Raw genomic sequence first — 19,209 nt, 5'->3', positions numbered from 1 at the left:
ATGCTTATTTATATTGAAATGGCAACTTGCTAAACTGAGTATTGAACATGCAATCAATTTCATTGCCTACATGGTCTTAAAATGCTCATTTCATTTAAGGCACAGCAAGTACAATTGAAGTAGTAAAATGAGTTGGTATATTGGTAACTATGCTTAATTTGTTCCAGTGTTTGCAGCTAGTGGGCATTCATTTTTGAGGACTAGGACATATTTTCAATTATCATACTTCAACCCACAGCAAGAGCGAGAAAAAAGAAATAATAATGAAGAAAGAGATGGGAAAACAGTAGTAAAGGATGAACACGGGGATGAAAAAAACCTGCAAGAATCAGATGTGACAACAAACATAAAATGGTAGAAGAAAGCAGCATGAGGTGGAATCAAAACTAGACAGCCTTTGAGTGTGGCTCCTGAGAAAAGCTTTGAGTCTCTGCACCTCTATTTTCGTTTTTAACAGATTGAGCACTGGTTACTGCATGAGAACAGCAAGATCAAGCTTAGACGACTGCGTTATAAAAAATGCTGTAGTTTATGTCAAAAGTTTTAAAGTTCACCTGTTATATATGTCGTCATCTTCTCCTCCCCATCCCCAATAATTATTAGGTAAGCCGTTAATCCTTTGGTACTGAGCCTTGCTTAAAGCAGACACACCTCCGAAAAACTGGGTGTACGGCAACCTAAATGGGTAAAAACAATAATTACACAAGTTGCTAAACATATTTGTGTTTAAGTACACCTAAAAAAATAATGAAATTCCACCCAACAAGTAATCACAACACGCTGCACGGCACTACAAACACTGCTTCGAACTACTATTTTTTGTTAGACTATTGCAAAACTATAAATATTAAATTTCGGTATTTCTGCTTCAATGAACCAAGTAAGTGCGTGTCAATCAAGTGTCTAATTAGGTCCGACTTTGAAATATGTTATGGTGAACACAAAGAGAGGGGAAATGACAAAAATATGAAACTGAGAATCATGTCTAATGTGCCACCATACGATGTGCCACCAATGAGTGAAAACAGTGAAAGACACACACCTGCAAAATAGCTAACAGTGGCAAATCACCCGTACACATATAAGGTGCAACAAGCATTGGCAATGCAAATAGGTCTGACTTATACATAAAAGTGTCATTTCGGTCATTAATGGGTTTAATTTGAGTCGGTAGCTGCCACCGACACTCATTTTTGGGGATTGCACTTCCTTTCTCCTGATCAAACATTTCCTGAGATCAAGAGAGGAGAAAATCTCATACAGTGGAAAGACGAAGAAAGAGAAAGATCGAAAATCAGTTACTAAGAGGGAAAGCAGGAACCTGCAAGAGTGAGATAAAGGGGCAGGGACAGTCTGTTGATTAAAGTGGTGGCATGAGGTGGATTTAAGTCTATCAGCCCTGATATTTGGCAGGCCGGTGCCGGCAGCGGGCTTCAGAGGAGGGCTTCGGGCACTGGAACTCATTCTTTCCATTTCAAATTAAGCACTGGGTTTAGACACTCACTAAGTCATCATGTATGCATTCTGTTGCTACTCATCTTTGCCCTCATGCAGACATTCATCCAGCCACAGGCTTATTCTATTTCGGTATTCGCACACTTACACAACTACAATAAAATAAACACAAACTCAACAAAATATGCAAGATAATTTTTTTTTTTTTAAAGGAAAAAGAAAACATGCTACCTAAAACATAGCAGGCACTTGCTTGCAATAACATAACACAGCAGTGGGTGGCCATATTACAATTACATTTTATGCAGTGTATTGATGTCTTAAAGTTCCAAGATGGCCACCACATTTAGAATCAATGCAGAAGCAGTAGGCAAGCAGGATATGATGCACTGCAGATGAAATGAGCCCCAAGCAAGTGGCCTATCATCACTGCCTTATGAGCTGCAGTCTTCTTTAGAAAATAAGAAGACAGTGAGAAAAGAAAGGGAAATGGATGTCTAACCCCTTCGCTGCCAGGCCTTTTCCCCCTCCTGTGCCGAACCTTTCTTGGCTATTTGGGACAGTTCGCGCTTAGGCCCTCATAACTTTTTGTTCACATAAGCTACCCACGCCAAATTTGCGTCCTTTTTTTCCAACATCCTATGGATTCTAGAGGTACCCAGACTTTGTGGGTTCCCCTGAAGGAGACCAAGAAATTAGCCAAAATACAGTGAAAATTTTGTTTTTTTCAATAAAATGGGGAAGAAGGGCTGCAGAAGGCAGCTTGTGGTTTTTTTCACTGAAAATGGCATCAACAAAGGGTTTGCGGTGGCAAGATCACCATCTTCCCAGCTTTCAGGAACAGGCAGACTTGAATTGGAAAACCCAATTTTTCAATATTTTGACATTTTACTGGGACATACCCCATTTTTAGTATTTTTTGTGCTTTCAGCCTCCTTCCAGTTAGTGACCAAAATGGGTGAGAAACCAATGCTGGATCCCAGAGAGCTAAACATTTCTGAAAAGTAGACACAATTCTGAATTCAGCAAGGGGTCATTTGTGTACATCCTACAAGTGTTTCCTACAGAAAATAACAGCTGAAATAAAAAATATATTGAAATTGAGGTGAAAAAAACAGCCATTTTTCTCCACATTTTACTCTGTAACTTTTTCCTGCGATGTCAGATTTTTTAAAGCAATATACCGTTACGTCAGCTGGACTCTTCTGGTTGCGGGGATATATAGGGCTTGTAGGTTCATCAAAAACTCTAGGTACCCAGAGCCAATAAATGAGCTGCACCTTGCAATGGGTTTTTATTCTATCCCTGGTATACAGCAATTAATTTGCTGAAATATAAAAAGTGAAAAATAGGTATCAAGAAAACCTTTGTATTTCCAAAATGGCCACAAGATAAGGTGTTGAGAAGCAGTGGTTATTTGCACATCTCTGAATTCCAGGGTGCCCATACTAGTATGTGAATTACAGGGCATTTCTCAAATAGACGTCTTTTTTACACACTGCCCTACATTTGGAAGGAAAAAATGTAGAGAAAGACAAGGGGCAATAACACTTGTTTTGCTATTCTGTGTTCCCCCAAGTCTCCCGATAAAAATGGTACCTCACTTGTGTGGGTAGGCCTAGCGCCCATGAAAGGAAATGGCTCAAAACACAACGTGGACACATCACATTTTTTCACAGAAAACAGAGGCCTTTTTTGCAAAGTGCCTACCTGTGGATTTTGGCCTCTAGCTCAGCCGGCACCTGGGGAAACCTAGCAAACCAGCGCTTTTTTAAAACTAGACACCTAGGGGAATCCAAGATGGGGTGGCTTGTGGGGCTCTAACCAGGTTCTGTTACCCAAAATCCTTTGCAAACCTCAAAATTTGACCAAAACAACACTTTTTCCTCTCATTTCGGTGACAGAAAGTTCTGGAATCTGAGAGGCGCCACAAATTTCCTTCCACCCAGCGTTCCCCCAAGTCTCCCAATAAAAATGGTACCTCACTTGTGTGGGTAGGCCTAGCGCCCATGAAAGGAAATGCCCCAAAACACAACGTGGACACATTTCATTTTTTGACAGAAAACAGAGGTGTTTTTTGCAAAGTGCCTACCTGTAGACTTTGGCCTCCAGCTCAGCCGGCAACTAGGGAAGCCTACCAAACCTGTGCATTTTTTAAAAGTAGAGACCTAGGGGAATCCAAGATGGGGTGACTTGTGGGGCTCTGATCAGGTTCTGTTACCCAGAAACCTTTGTAAACCTCAAAATTTGGCTAAAAAAACACGTTTTCCTCACATTTCAGTGACAGAAAGTTCTGGAATCTGAGAGGAGCCACAAATTTCCTTCCACCCAGCGTTCCCCCAAGTCTCCCGATAAAAATGGTACCTCACTTGTGTGGGTAGGCCTAGCGCCCACTAAAGGAAATGGCCCAAAACACAATGTGGACACATCACATTTTTCCACAGAAAACAGAGGTGTTTTTTGCAAAGTGCCTACCTGTGGATTTTGGCCTCTAGCTCAGCCTGAGCTTCCAGCGCGATGGGAGGAGGCCTTGTGACAATCAGCCCGCAATCACGTGCTGATGTCACGGGGGTTCAGGGGTGGAAGGGGAAGGGCTTCCCCTTCCATCCCTGCCTTGGGGGTGTGGGGGGGAACCCCACAGAGGGAGCGCTAGTGCTCCCTCTGGGCTCTGTGCCCAGGACGTAATGGTTATGTCCTGGGCACACGAGCACTGTGCCTCAGGACGTAACCATTACATCCTGGGCACAGAAGGGGCTAAAGGGAAACACTAGAAAACTACAGGACTGGCCCAGCAGCTCAGGAACTGATTCACTACGGTTCTCAGCCAGATGTGCACATGATCAGACAAATGTCATCACTCACAGGGCAAGAGAACCAAGGGCTTAAGTGGGATACCCTATTGCCACATGTTGTACCCTGTCATGGATGGAAGCAGAATGTAAATGACAGGCTAATGGCAGACCCATGGGCCCTCAAAGTAAAAGTGTGAGTGAGTGTGGAAGTGTGTGTGTGTGTGTGTGTGTGTGTGTATATATATATGTTTTCTTTTTTTCAATTTCAATATCCTGGCAGACAACTAAGCCTTTCAATCCTTTCGAAGAGATTGTGGCAAGAATTTACCATAGTACAAATCTTCAACTACCTGGGGATTATCAAAGAGGGTAATCAAAAGCAAAATCCTTACCTAGAAAGCGAATCTGTGAGATTTAATCTACAGAAAAACATGTCTACAGCTTTACTGCGGTTCAAGAACAAATCACAATTGAAGACTATTGGCTTTAACATTTGTGCTTTATAATAAATAAATACAGCCTATTGTCTATTATTGTAAATGTTCGTAATAAACAGATCAGACCTATAGCATCTGAAACAATGCTCATCAATTAACAAATGAGACTGTAGTATTTATCACTGGCTTTTTGCCCAAACCAATTCAGACAGTGTACTGGACAAACACTGTCCCATAAGACAGCCATCCGGTATACCATAATAAAATAACAAAGGAGCACAAAATTACAGTTCTCAAAACAATATAAAATCAATCCTAAAAAGGCCTGATTATCATAGTGCAAATCTTCTATCTAAATAGTTTGTGCAAAGGGGTCACCAACACCAAACATTTGCATATTACAATAGTCTGTTAGATTCCATGTAATAACACCTGCGTACAGACTTTAGCAGTGTGCTATCAGTCCATCATTAAAAGCCTACTGCTTTTAACAAAAGCTTTTCACAATAAGTCATTCCCATGGGAATCCTATCGGATGGTAACTCTTTTGCTGGGGGAGACGAGGGAATCCCTCCCTTTCCCCACACTCCAGGGCCTTGGAGGGCAGGGTATACCTACCCTGTCCCCTTACATATATATATATATATTTACATATATATATATTTATATATATATTTTTTTTTTACATTAACTGCATTACAGTCCATGCTTGACAGATAGTCCCAAAGCTTTCCAGGAATGGGCAGAGGTGGATGATCTTTATTTCTAGAAATTTTTGTAAAGATTTGTCAAATTGTGACAAATTTATTAGCAAACCAAAAAGAGGTGTGTCCATGGAAAAGCTGACCTAACAAATATCCAGTGGCGACTGCCACCAATCTATATATGTAAGAGCAGGTTCAGAGTGTCAGTGGTTTTGTTGGCTCCGTACAGCACTGAGCTCCACCTAAACTTGGGAAGTGAGTTCTCTGTTCCTTTGTTTGCATAATGTATGCAGCACTCTACGCCTGAAAGGGTATTGTCTTATACTGGGTGCTGCCTTGTGCCTGATCAATGCTTTACCTTTCTGAAGAGCACCAGGTAGAGTGAAACACATTTGCCAGTGGTTGCTTTTGTTCATTTCAGGTTGACATATCTAACGCGGTAAAACTGTTTCTGGAGAGGTAAAAGGCTTTTGGTCATTTTTTTTAGCTCAGCGTGGATGGCACTATGCTAGAGAAATAGATATTTGAGGAGAGCAGGTTCAGAATGTCAGTGGTTGTAGAGTGCTCCATGCAAGAGCTGCTCTACACCTAAACTTAGGAACTATCCAGACTTCTCTGATTGCAAAACCGTTACCTGCTGAGGTAAATTGCCGGATTCCATGCAACAAAATAGCCCACTGCAAGCTGCAACACAGAGTATAAATAACCACCCCTTAAATGCATATTCTTTCTAACACGGTTTTCACTGTAAATATGACAGGCCTACAGGCATTTTAGTAACTTTTCATCAAAAACAGATGTGACCTGTAGGGAGGGCCACGGAATTATGCACTACAGGAAGACTAAATTATGTGACAGAGTTGAACAAATTTTGCGGCAAGAAAATGCTGTTGGACGGCTTAATGCAGCACATTTCATAATAGTATCACTTCAATATTTTGTCATTTTTATACCTGGTAATTGTATCTGGGAATAGAGCTTACCTTATTAGTAACAATGTAACACCCAAACACAGTAATAAGCAACGTAAAGATGACCAAACTTTGCTAAGTGTTGTGATGTGCAGGAACCCAAGTCGCCATTTATATTTTTTTGCAACTTTTGATCCGTTTGAGTTAGAAGCATCCTTTTTTGTTAAAGTCTGCGGATTATGCAGACAATGGTGGATTATGTGGCAAGTGTGGAAAAGTACCTCATTATACAAAGGCCGCTGCAGAATCTTGTAATTCCAGTTGTCCTGTCTGTAGCCTTGAACAATGACTTGCCGCCATGACCAATTTAGTCCTGGTTTGAGCATAAGTTTCCCACAAGACAAAAAGTGCAATAGAATAAATTATTTTTCAAAAGAAGCATGCACAATCAAATTCTGTTCCAAAGAAAGCCAGTGTTTCGGCGGATCCTAAACTCCTCTCTCAGTGCTACCTCTGAAAGCTTTTTTGTGCTGATTACCAAGCCGTGCGCTGTCAAGCCAGGCCCAAAGCCGGTCTGCAAGAGGTCAAACAGACGAAAATCTAAGAAGCAGATACAGTCTATAATAGGCGGTCGGCAGGAAGAAATGCACATTATGTCATTATGCTTCCCTTGCACGAGAAAAGAACGTGCGAGTATCCTGTGCCAGTTTAAAGTGAGAAGTGATTACGACTGTTATTGACAACGGAAATGAATTATCTGAATGTTATTGTCTTTATGGAAGAATGTTTGTATGGTTTACCCATTTTATAAACAAACTTTTTAAAAAGAACCATTACGAAAGCTTATTGCTAAGTAGCAAACCAAGTTATTTACAGATCTGTCCCTGGCGTAACAAATTTCTGACTTACTGTGAACGGCCTGAATCCCATCTCTGGCGCACCCCGATAAATCCTCAAACCACATCCCTGTTCTCATGGTCTCTTGCTTGAGACTGTACCCAGCGCCCAGTCACTTGGTTATCAGTTTGTTGCCGAGAAAAGGGGGCGTTGGACTAGTCAAGCTTTCAGAAAGCAGACTCCCTTTTTAATCCCTTTCTATCCTCAAATTGCAGAGCATAATAAACTTAAAACATCGGAATCTTAAGGTATCGCCTACTGTTTGAAAGTTTAGTAACTCGACAGTGAGCAGAATGTATGCTGGTTCTACATTAACAGGTTAAATGGTATGTAAAATTAAAACAGGTTTGGCAATCTTTTCACAAACGTCCTCGATTTGCTAATATGGCCCCAAAACACCTTCCCGTGGAGCGCCCCTCTTTCCTTCTTCGACTTCAACGAGGTAGACATATACTGTCCACAATGTGAAATCTGGCACCATGGACTAGATGTACGAAGCCTTTTTACAGTCACAAATTACCTTTTCGCACTATAGAGCCATTTGCGATTGTAAAAATACTTCTTCTAATGCATCAAAACCAACTTGTGATTCGGTAGTACATCACCGAATAGACATTTGGATTTGCCAGCTAATGTCAATTTTGTGTTTGGAAGGGGCATGTTTAGAACGACTGTTCCAAATGCCAAATCGTAGTGGTACCTGCTAATGTTTTGAAACCGAAATTACCATTTAAAAAACACAAACTACTCTTAACATTTTTTTAAAAAAAAGAAACATTCCATTTTTATTTTCAAACGCACCCCGTTTTCTTTTGAGGTAAACAAGCTGCATTAAAAATTATGTTTTGTTTTAAAGAAACATTTCTATGGATCCTCGAAAGTTAAACGGGAATGACAGAGCTGCATATATTTTCTTAAGAGGGGATGGAGCAAAACAAACTGAACTAAGCCCTAAAAATATTTCCGAACAGTACACCCAAAGACTGTAAATAAAAGCAGATCTTAAAGTTATTCATTGTAAATGTAGTTTTATCATCCAGAACAAAAATGAGATACAATAGGATACGGTTTTGCAGAAATGGTATGTGGGATATGTAAAACCGAAATAAAAGCTAGGAATTATCAGCATCTTTAAAATGAACCTTAAGTTATACGAACGTTGGTCTAGGACGTAAGTTAACTTTAGTCTTAGCCACAATCCCACCAATATGTTCATGTACAGGGTTGACCATCAAGATTTAGTACTAACAAGATATTCAGTGGAAAATTCCTGTAAAATTATGTCCTGCTCAGAAAAATGTTACACCACTTCAGTCCTAGTTCTTTGTGTAATCTGATTTTACGCCAAATATAAACAATAACCAGCAACTATCTTCAAGTAGCAGTTTGGCGTCCAACAGGAACAGGATATCATCGACACATAATTCTTGAAAGGTTAACTGGGCAAGAGGATACATTAAACAAAAAGAAAGAAAGGGCAGTCATCCAGACCCTACTTTGAATGACAAAATTATGTGAAACTTGGCCACGAAAATGACAGCTGAAATTGGTTCTTGAGGCATCAATTGTAGAGTCCCCCACCCCAAACCTCTCTAATAACGTCTGACTGTAGCACATTCTGTTAACACGTTCATACTACAAGTACTTAGAAAAGGAGAGGGAGATATTCACTCCAAACAGATGTGCCATTTCTCCCTTTCAGACCCCTTCCATCTACCTAGATGAATAAGATGGAAAAGTTAACTCAACTGGAGCCCTCCTAAACATGTTTTCAGACAGTGAGACAGCTGCTGACGTCGCCACATCTAGTCTGCCTATACAGCTAATTCCTCCCTAAGTGAATGGAATTTAATGTTTTCTAGAACAAACAGTTGGTCTACAGCAGTGGTTCCCAACCTGTGGTCCGGGGACCCCTGCGGGTCCGCGAAGCCGCCTCAGGGGGTCCGGGACTGCTGAGAAAATTAAATAATATGAACAGATTAGTTTCCCAGCTTTCAGTAATGACTCAGTGGGGGGGTCCCCGGATTCCAATAATGATTCAGTGGGGGTCCCCGGGTTCCAGTAATGATAAAGTGGGGGTCCACAGAAGTCAAAAGGTTGGGAACCATTGGTCTACAGAGTTCATCTTGAGATCCATTTGTCCCATTGTCCCAACCACAATCTGCATGGCTTCACTATTCCGTATGTCAAAACCTGTGTGGAGGAAAGGATCAACTTTCAGGTATTTATGTATGGATCACCTTGGAGGATTGGATTAATAGTAAGTAAAGTGAAGAAATTGATCAATTTGGTGCATCTACACCCTGTATTACATGGTTGACATAGTGAGTTATACTTAAGGTCTATCAGCAGTGCTACAGTGTGTGACTGGAGAGGATAAATCAGCAAGTTCAAGAATTGATATGCCTGATAATAGGTTTCAACATGAAGGGGGTCATTCCGACCCCGGCGGTCAAGGACCGCCGGGGCCGGGGTCCGCGGGAGCACCGCCAACAGGCTGGCGGTGCTCCGCTGGGCATTCTGACCGCGGCGGTGTACCGCCGACTTTCCGCTGCCCATGGGAATCCTCCATGGCGGCGCAGCTTGCTGCGCCGCCATGGGGATTCCGACCCCCTCACCGCCATCCTGTTCCTGGCGGTTTCGACCGCCAGGAACAGGATGGTGGTGAGGGGTGTCGTGGGGCCCCTGGTGGCCCCTGCAGTGCCCATGCCAATGGCATGGGCACTGCAGGGGCCCCCGTAAGAGGGCCCCACTTTGAATTTCAGTGTCTGCTCAGCAGACACTGAAATTCGCGACGGGTGCTACTGCACCCGTCGCACACCTTCCACTCCGCCGGCTCCATTCGGAGCCGGCTTCATCGTGGAAGGGTGTTTCCCGCTGGGCTGGCGGGCGGCCTTTTGGCGGTCGCCCGCCAGCCCAGTGGGAAACCCAGAATGACCGCCGCGGTCTTTTGACCGCGGTACGGTCTTCTGGCGGTCCCAGCCAGGCCGGCGGCTACTGCCGCCGGCCGGGGTCAGAATGACCCCCGAAGTGTTTGGAGGCCACTAGATAATTTATCTCCACATATAAAAGAAAGGTTTTTTCACAGGGGTGTCATTATGTCTTTCAAGGACATTAAAAAAGGTATACACGGTCCCTGAGAAACATCTTTCACAATAGGCAGTTCAGGAAATAGTCACTGCAACTGATGGTTACTGAAGGGGCGTCAAGAGACCGCACAATATTTGAAGGGTTCCCACAGAAGCTACAACCAAGCAAACGCCTAGCTGCCATCCTTTACACAATTCCGAACCCACTAAATAATGTTACTGACAAATTCATTTGACAGATACAGTTGGAAACAAGAATTTGCAATGTAATAAGTCTCTTATTTGCTTGCGTTAGAGCTATTGGCATTGCAAATTCATACCTGGATTTTTCTTGCCACATACATTGGTCAACCTTGCCTCAGAATGTCATCTTTTCCTGCCATATAATTCCAGTGGCCCTGCATATAACTAAAGCATTTCAATTTACTTCCTTGCTCTATCTGCAGCAAAAACTATAAATTTTGACATTTAGCATCCTAATTTAAATCCGCCATGCTAATTCCAAAAGAATACCACTTTCACCACTCCACCATTCGAGTTGCTGGCTGGCTAACACAACTTCCCAAAAAAAGACACAAGACAGCCACAGAGGAGAAATAAACTAGAAGGGTAACCCAAATAATTCAAGAGTGTTCAAACACTCATAGTATAATAATGATGTTAAGTTGGCCTGAATCATAATCATAACTGTAATAAGGAGAGACTATTAAAATGTATATAATTATCATATAAACCACTATCAGAAATAAGCTTTTGGCATTAGACTATAATGTTCAAAACAGCCCCTAGAGAGCACATAACAAAAATATCATTTGTAAGAAACGAGGTCACATAGTCATTTTCTTAGCCCCTAGAGGGAATAATCCCATGAAAAAAACAGAAGAAAGTAATGCTGTGTAACCATGTACTTAGCCCCATAGAGGGCGTTTTTAGGGCTAGCAGTCCAACTGCAACGATATTACAAAAAAAGGCCTTTAAAACAAAACTTTTCCCATCTGTAAAATAAAAGTTCTACCCATGAGAAAGCTTAAAAGACTCTGAATGGTGGGAGGGGTTAATATTTTGGGGTCCCCACTAACCTAGTGTGGCGACCCAGAGATGTTGCAGACAAAGTGCGTTTTGAAGGTGGTCCCACTGTGCTGGGACCACCACAGGTTGAGTTATGAGCAAAAATGTTTCATTAAAGTAATGCCCTGCAAAGCATTATGGGTGAATAATTGTGCCACGAATATTAAAGTATATTGAATGCAATGCTCAGAACTGCCCCTAGTGGGCACCAGAATAAAATAGCATTTGGAAGAAACACAGTCATGTAACCATACTGCCACCCCTTAGAGAGCATTATCACATGAAAAAAGTATGGGGGAAAGTATTGCAGTTTAACCATATATGTAGCCCTTTGAGGGCATAGTGCATTAAATGTTTTCTAGGCTAGCAGGCCTATTGCAATGATATCACAAACAAGGCCCATAAACATAACTCCTCCCAGCTGTAAAACAAAAGTTCAAGCCATGAAAGAGCTTAAAAAGATATTGAATGGTAGTAAGGGTTAATATTTTGAAGTCCCCACTAAAATAGAGATAGTGTAAACAGAAATAACACATTGCGGTCAATGTTTTGAAGGTGGTCCCATTGGCCTAGGACCACCACAGGCTGAGTTATGAGCAAAAATGTTTTATAAAAGTAATGCTTTGAAAAGCATTATGGGGCAAGTTTCTGTGCCACAAATATTTTAGTATGCTGATCTGACTGTAATGCTTAGAACAGCACCTAGAGGACGGTACAGTGAAAATAGCATGTGTAAGAAACATGGTCATGTAACTGTATAGTAAGCCCCTAGAGGGCATAACCACAAAAAGAAAATGACAGAAAGTAATGCAGTGCAATCATATTTAGCCCATAAAGGGCGTAGTGCATTATACATTTTTAGGGGTAGCAGGCCTACAGCAATGATATTACAAACAGGGACCTTAAAACACAAGTTACTCCCAGCTGTAAAACAAAAGTTCCAGCCATGAGAACGCTTAAAAAGATAATGAATGGTGGGAGGAGTTATTATTTTAGGTACCCCACTAACCTAGTGTGGGGACCCAGAGATGACCTAGACAGAAAGAGTGCGTCGTGCTGAATGTTTTCGTGTGGTCCCATTGTACAGGCTGAGTTATGAGCAAAAATGTTTTGTGAAAGTAATGCCCTGCAAAGCATTATCGGGCGAGTTTCCAGAGTGCAGTGAACATTGTAGTATCGGCTCTCCCGCTGTGTTGGGAGACCCGCTTTTGCTTTGAGGATTTCTGTTTTACGTAAAGCAGTTACCAATTTAAAGTGTTTCAAGCGGAGAGTCACAAAAAATGACTCTGATTAGGTAACTGTGAACAATGTGACCAGTGCTCCAATACCGCCGATCGAGTTCACGCTGTTGTGCCCGTTTGCGATGTGAGTGCCATGGCCGCCATGCAGCACCAAGGGGAAAGACAAAAGAAAAAATTGTTTGCCCACGTTGAAGTACATAGGTAATCATGAAATAATCCATGTAACAGGTGCAGTCTGCAAGGCGTGACAAAAACAGCCTCAAGGCGGGTCAAACATAAACCATTTACCAATGACATCAAGTCATTTTTGAAAGGCAAGCCAAGCAACGAATGAAAGTGATGGGTGTCAGATGGGCGTGGTTAAAAGCCCACAATACTTACAACAGGGCAACACACTTGGGAGCTCGACCTAAAAACCAATAGGGTTCACTTTAGATTTCAAACAATGGAAGGAAATCTTTCTCAAAGGAAATAACTATGCTGGACATGTTCAGAGGACAAAAGGCAGTCTATAAACTCCTATATCAACTATACAACATGGGTACTCAATAGATCATAGTAAGTTTGGGGATCAGTGGGGGGCATATAAGAGTGCAAGTGCAATGCATATACCATGGAACTATTGAAAATTGGAGACACAGCGGACAGACATTTTAGAAGAGATTAGACAGGCTACAGGAAGTAAGAAGGAGGGAAGGCGTGAGATAGTAATTCTAGACCAACCAACACCAATGTCATTCCCTCTAGCCTTAGTTCAGGGTAAATTCTATCTTTCATCTGCTGCTGGGGGTTAAAAAAGTGATTGTTATCATTACTGGATAAGAGTCAGACAATGATAATTTATACTTTGGAGACTACTGGCCCATCAGAAATTGGTACCCAGTGCTCTGGGACTATAGCTGAGATTTAATAAGGTGCTCAATTACCTAAACCGAGACTTCAGAGGCCTCAAGTGTCCTAGAAGGTTGAGACTGCTGCTCCCTAGATATGTCTGCACACTTGCACTGTGGCTATGGGGCCTAGGACTATATCCACCATAGAGGTTATGTCTGTTGGAAGCTGCTCTGCAGACACTGAGCAACTAGCTAAGAGGGTAAATGGGGTGGATCATTGGGAATGGTAGGGGATTGGGGTAGGCTTTTGGCACTTGTAGTGGGGATATTACTGTTGGTAGGTATGTCGTTCTTACTGCTATATTCTTGGAGAATTCCAAGGAAAAGAACAGTGAAACCTACAAGAAAGGCCATTACAATTTATTTGCAGCATTATTTTATGAGGAATAGCAAGAAGTATCAAACCAAATAGGTAGCTAAACCGTTACCATCGAAACCTCTATACCCTCCCCCAGAGAGAGATGGAGTAAGACTGTACTCTATCATGTGCTTAAGGCTTTTAATGATGAAACCACACAGATATTTAGAGTGCAATTGTTTCCACTGGAGGGGGTAGGCCCTGACTGCAGCTAGCGCACTTCACATTGACATGGCTAGTACTCTGCTCTTGTCCTAGTTGATCTTGTACCCTGTAAATATGAGATGTTAGTAATAAGAAAGTAAGGTGGGTACTGATGCTTCTATGTCAGTGAGCGTCAGGGTGATGTTGCATGCATACACTGGTATTTTTGATGTTCCAGTGATGGAGGGGACACCTTTGAGCCTGTCATTATAGCATATGGCTACCATAAGTGGTTCTCATGCTAGCTAAAAAAGCAGCAGAGACAGCTGTGATTTGAAAAGTATTGGAGAGGAAACTACCACTGTTCACCTGGGAGAAAAGTGTCCAAGTTTAGACTCTGGATAGGAAATCTTCTTTTACCTACATCTGACCCAACTCCTAAATAGATGCCACCACTCAAACTTGTTGAAGGTTTTTTCTGCATCTACGAAGTTTACTTCCTAATCCACAATAGGGGATAAAATGTTCTAAGGTGGTTGTGTAACAAGCATCCTGGGACAGTTTCCACTTATGTTTGGTATACGAGGCAGGAGATCACTCTCTTACGCCTATTCACCATGATCTTTGCTAAAGTCTTAATCTCAATGTTAATCAACAAAATGCATCTGTAACATGTGCAATGGAGAAGGTCTGTGCCAAGTTTGGGTAGAAAGGTAATCCGTGTCATATTTGAGAAGAATGACAATGTATCTGTGAGTTTTGCTTTTTTAAAGGCCATGTAGAATGTTTCAGTCAGTTGTTCCTTACTTAGTATGTAGAGTTCATTAGGATAACCTCTACGGGGATTTATTATAGAGAATGTCTAGAGTGACTGCCTCTTTCTTTTTTGGATATTCCCTTACTAACCACATCCAATGTCCACTAGACATGGCATAGTCAACAAGGATAAGAGGTCTCTTTTTGGGGGAGCAGGTAGAGGTGAAAGGGGTTGGGGGGCAAGTGGAGAACGCAATCTTAGATGAGTACAGTTTCTCATCCTGTGTTACAAAATGCTAAGACCTCAAAAATGTTTTAGGAATGAGTTTTTAAATGGCCATCCTCTTGTAAATGGCAGAAATCACTAACTGAATCTATTATTGCCTTCAGTGGGCCACCAATAGTCTCCCAGCCTTTTTCCCTTGTTCATTGTGGCGCAGTGGAAGATCTTCCAAAGCGTTTTCAGCACCTCTGAGAAGGTTGTCAGGAGAGAATTTTCTCCATTGCAGGTTTCTTTTCTTTTGTATAATAGAGCTTTCAGCATGTTTGAGTGAGAGATGTAATGACTGATTTTGCTCTGCTGTTTTTCCCTTCCTCCACTGTCTCTTAGTAGTAGTCCCTGAAGTGAGGCATTTGCTGCTTCCCCAAGTATTTGTGCTGATAATATAGATCTCTTATTTTTCATTAAGTGTTCATAACCAGGGGTTTGGGGATATAGATATCCATCACAAGTGTCCATTTGATAGAAAATAGTTGAGCTTTTAGAAGGTGCATGGACACAGGAAAGTAAGGTGAAACCTTTTTCTGTGGGGTGCAATAATCTCCAAATACCTTTTTGCTCCTGAACTCCCAAGATAACCTTTGCCCTGCTTTATGAACTATATGCCTCAGTACGGCCTGTGCGCTCTAGAACAGGGTCAGGTTTTAGACTTCAGCTCTACCAATCCTTGGAGACTGGGTCCTGAACTCCTTCAATATCCTGAAAAGTTGAGGCAGGAACCGGGTCTTGGAGGAGTCAGTAGCAAAGGCAGGGCCAATTATCAGGGACCTTTATGTGTAGATATTCTGACAAAAACAAACCTACACTTTGAATCTATCCATTTTGCTGTCATCTTACACAGTAGTGGTTTCTTAAAAGGCCATCCTGCACTTATTTGAACCATTACATGGTAATGCTTGGAAGTTGATAAGCGTTTTGTGTAACTACTGTGCCCCTTCTTAGCTTGTTCAATTCCATTTGGGTGAGATTAGTCTGATGATTGAGATGCGGTGTATTGTGGATAACAGGATAAGTCAAAGGCCTAATGATGGCTCAGGTGGCCAAAGACTGGTTCAAAGATTACTGTAACCGAGAATGGGTCATTAGCTAAGCGTGAGGAACAAGTTACTTTCCTTCGGTAACTTTCTTTCTGATGGGTATCCTATCTAACCACCTATTCCCCATCTTTAGGCTATCCCCAGGAGCCAGCCCAGAACCAGAGAATTAACAACAGTGCACTGGTGTGCCATCATGTGGCATCATGCAGCTGTGTACGAACACTGTACTGCCACAGATGTGACAGAGTGGAACTGCATACAAGCACCAATCCTGTGTGCTGATGTCAGTTTACTGCCCCTGTTCCATTACAGCTTCAGATGTGAAGAATAGAAAAATTGTTGGTGGCAAACGTAGAGAGGCAGAAAGGGCAGACAACCCTTTAAAGCTCCCACTGCAAGGCCCCACTCGGCTAAAGTCGAACAAACAAAAGAATGTCCAGCAGCTTTGTCTGTAAGAGGTGAGTATCCTGGACACCACACAGAATATAAACTTGTTCCAGCAGTCCGAATGGATGGATTTTGTAGATGGCGCCTGGCCGCGGGGATGACATCCATCACCTAAGAAACTCAAACGCAGTCAAGCGTCACCGCTCAATCTCCACGCATGGAGGTGTACGTTGAGGAGGATAGGATAAAAGACCTTGCTCTGTAGCTGGCATAGGTGGTCCCTTCTCTATGTACCAGCCTGAAATGTGGAAAGATGCTCATGCTCAAGTGTTCTGGGAGCTACACTCTCCTGGACCAATTCAGGGAGATTTGGATTACACAGACCCACTCGTTCTTGATCTCCCTTAGAACTTGGGGCATCTCCTACCAAGTGTTCTTCTGGAAACTCCAACATACAAAACCAACGAAACTGCACATTCTCAACAGTGGTAAATAGATCTAGAAAGGACTCTTCCACACAGTCAAATACGCCCTGCCAAACTCTGGGATGCAGATGCCACAAGTGATCTGCGAGATGCAGATTCCACAAGTGATCTGCCAGGTGATGTCTGCAGAATTTGTCCTTTCTGGCATTCAGCGACCCAGCAAGATGGTTGGAGACTAGAAAGATAATCTGCTGCTCAAGCCACTTCACAACACCTTTTAGCATGGGTTCCGGGGTCACACTCTGCTCTGTTTCTTGCAGGTCCACATGGCAGAGATTTAGTTGTTGAGAACCTGCACTTGCTTCCAAGTGATGAATGGTAACAAAGCCTTCAGGTCCAAGCAAATGGCTTGCAGCTCCAATAGGTTCCTGTGGAGCTAGCTCTCTGCTGGAGACAAGAGGCCTCTGAACTCCACCTCACCCAGATGTCCCTCCCAACCAGTAGTGATGCCTCCGTAATCTCTGCCAGCTCTGGGTATCGAAGAGAGAGGTCTAACGCATGATAAAGTGTCATTGGTCAGCCACAAGATCACTGGCCATCACCTTCCAGACCTAGAAGGGGTCAGAAAGGCAGCCTTCATGTTGGGTCCACTGGGATTTCAGATTCCATTGCAGGGCCTGCATGTGCCATCTGATGTAAACAAGGAGGATGCACAAGGCTTACAGGCCAAGAAGCCTAAGAGCCAGCTTCACCGGGATCCAGGATCGAACTGGAAACATTAGGATGAATGTCCTGAAGTTGTTTGGGTGAAGGAAAAACTTTGATCCTCATTGTATGCAGGATCGTCCAAGTGAATGGAAGCCACTATGAGGGAATTTGTTGGTACTTCAGCTTGTTTATGGTGAACCCAAAAGATGTTAGGTCTGGAGGTTGTTTAGATTGATTGTGGCAAGTCTGCTTTCAGCAACCAGTCATTCAAGTATGGAAAAATGGAAACCCCAGCCTCCAAAGATGGGCAGCAACCACCGCCATCACTTTTGTGAACATCCAAGGGCAGGGCTGAGGCGGAAGGTGAGCAGGGCAAATTGCCAGTGTTCTTGGCCCACCCTGAACTGCAGGTAAAACCTGTTGGACTACAGGACGGGTGTATGAAAAAAAGTGTCCCGCAATTCCAAGACATCAAGTCTCCTGGGTCCAGGGAAGATAGCATGTGAGCCAATGTGAGCATTTTAATTTGTCTTTCCAGAGGAAGACATTCAACAGTCCAAGGCTCAGCAAAAGTCTGAGGGCACCAGTCTTTTTTCAAGACAAGAAAGGACAATGAATAACAGCCCTCACTCCTCTCAGTCTGCCACCCATTCAATGCCACTCTTTGCATGTCAGAGGTGTACATTCTACAGAAGAATAGACAGATACTCCTCCACAATTTGTTCTGGTGTAGGAGGAATGTGGTGTGGGGAGGAAATGAAAGGCAGGACGTAGCCTCTTTGGAGGATCTGCTAGACCCAGTTGTAGGATGTGAGAGATCGCAAAGGATATATGGAATCCTGCTTCCTACAGTCAGATGTGAACCATTGAGGATAAGCTAATGTGGCTTGGTGGCCGTTGAAGCAAGGGAATAGGAGCTGGAGGACTGGTGTCCCTGTTGGCTTTTGTGCTAGTCAGTCTACATCCGTCAGTCCAAAAAGTCGAGACACATCAAAGGGCATGTTCAACAGTGATTCCTGTACATTGCTGGAAAATCTGGGAGCCCTCATCCAGTTGTGTCTATGGAGAAAAGACACTGGTGCACCCTACTCTACCAATTCAATCAGTGGTGTCGAAGCTTTTACAGATGATTTATTTTAATGCATCTTGCCAATCATGGGTCATCTGAGCCATTGAGGTCCTAAGGATTTCCAGGACTGCTGGCAAGATCTTCCAGGTGTGTCCCATGAGGTATGTGTATACCGGTCTAACAGAAAGACTCAGTTTATGGCCCTCAATGAGACGGTTGCAGAAGAAAACTTCTGTCTGCAAAAAGCATCAATCCTTTCGGATGTTGTATCTGGGGGGATTGGTTGGAAATGAGGAGTAACCTAACTCGTCGAAGCCTGTAAATGAGACTCTCTGGTGTAGAAATCTTGGTGAGGAAAAGGGACCACCAGGAGCCTGTGCTGTCTGGCTACTTGTTAAATAATGGGTGGAGAAGAATATGGTTTCAACCATGTAGTCTTCAGGGCACCTCAGTGACATCACGGACTGGGAGCACAGATTTCAATGCGCTGACCCAGGATGGAAAATCCCTGGTAGAACATGTGGCTTAGGCTCACAGGTGGGCTGCTGCAGTTTTAGT

At 42.8% G+C, this 19,209-nt stretch overlaps 1 protein-coding gene across 1 annotated transcript in view; it reads right to left on the bottom strand.

The window, feature by feature from the left end:
• B4GALT1 (beta-1,4-galactosyltransferase 1) overlaps positions 1 to 19,209 on the bottom strand; it is a 384,152-nt gene that overhangs the window by 79,791 nt on the left and 285,152 nt on the right. Inside the window, exon 4 of the mRNA XM_069237451.1 lies at positions 555 to 677. Coding sequence (XP_069093552.1) covers positions 555 to 677 — 123 coding nt within the window. The remainder of the gene's footprint in view (positions 1 to 554; positions 678 to 19,209) is intronic.

The sequence above is a fragment of the Pleurodeles waltl genome, chromosome 1_2, assembly GCF_031143425.1.
Source record: "Pleurodeles waltl isolate 20211129_DDA chromosome 1_2, aPleWal1.hap1.20221129, whole genome shotgun sequence".
Taxonomy (NCBI): domain Eukaryota; kingdom Metazoa; phylum Chordata; class Amphibia; order Caudata; family Salamandridae; genus Pleurodeles; species Pleurodeles waltl.
Note: the sequence above shows the minus strand (reverse complement) of the source record. Positions and strands in the feature narration are given on the sequence as shown.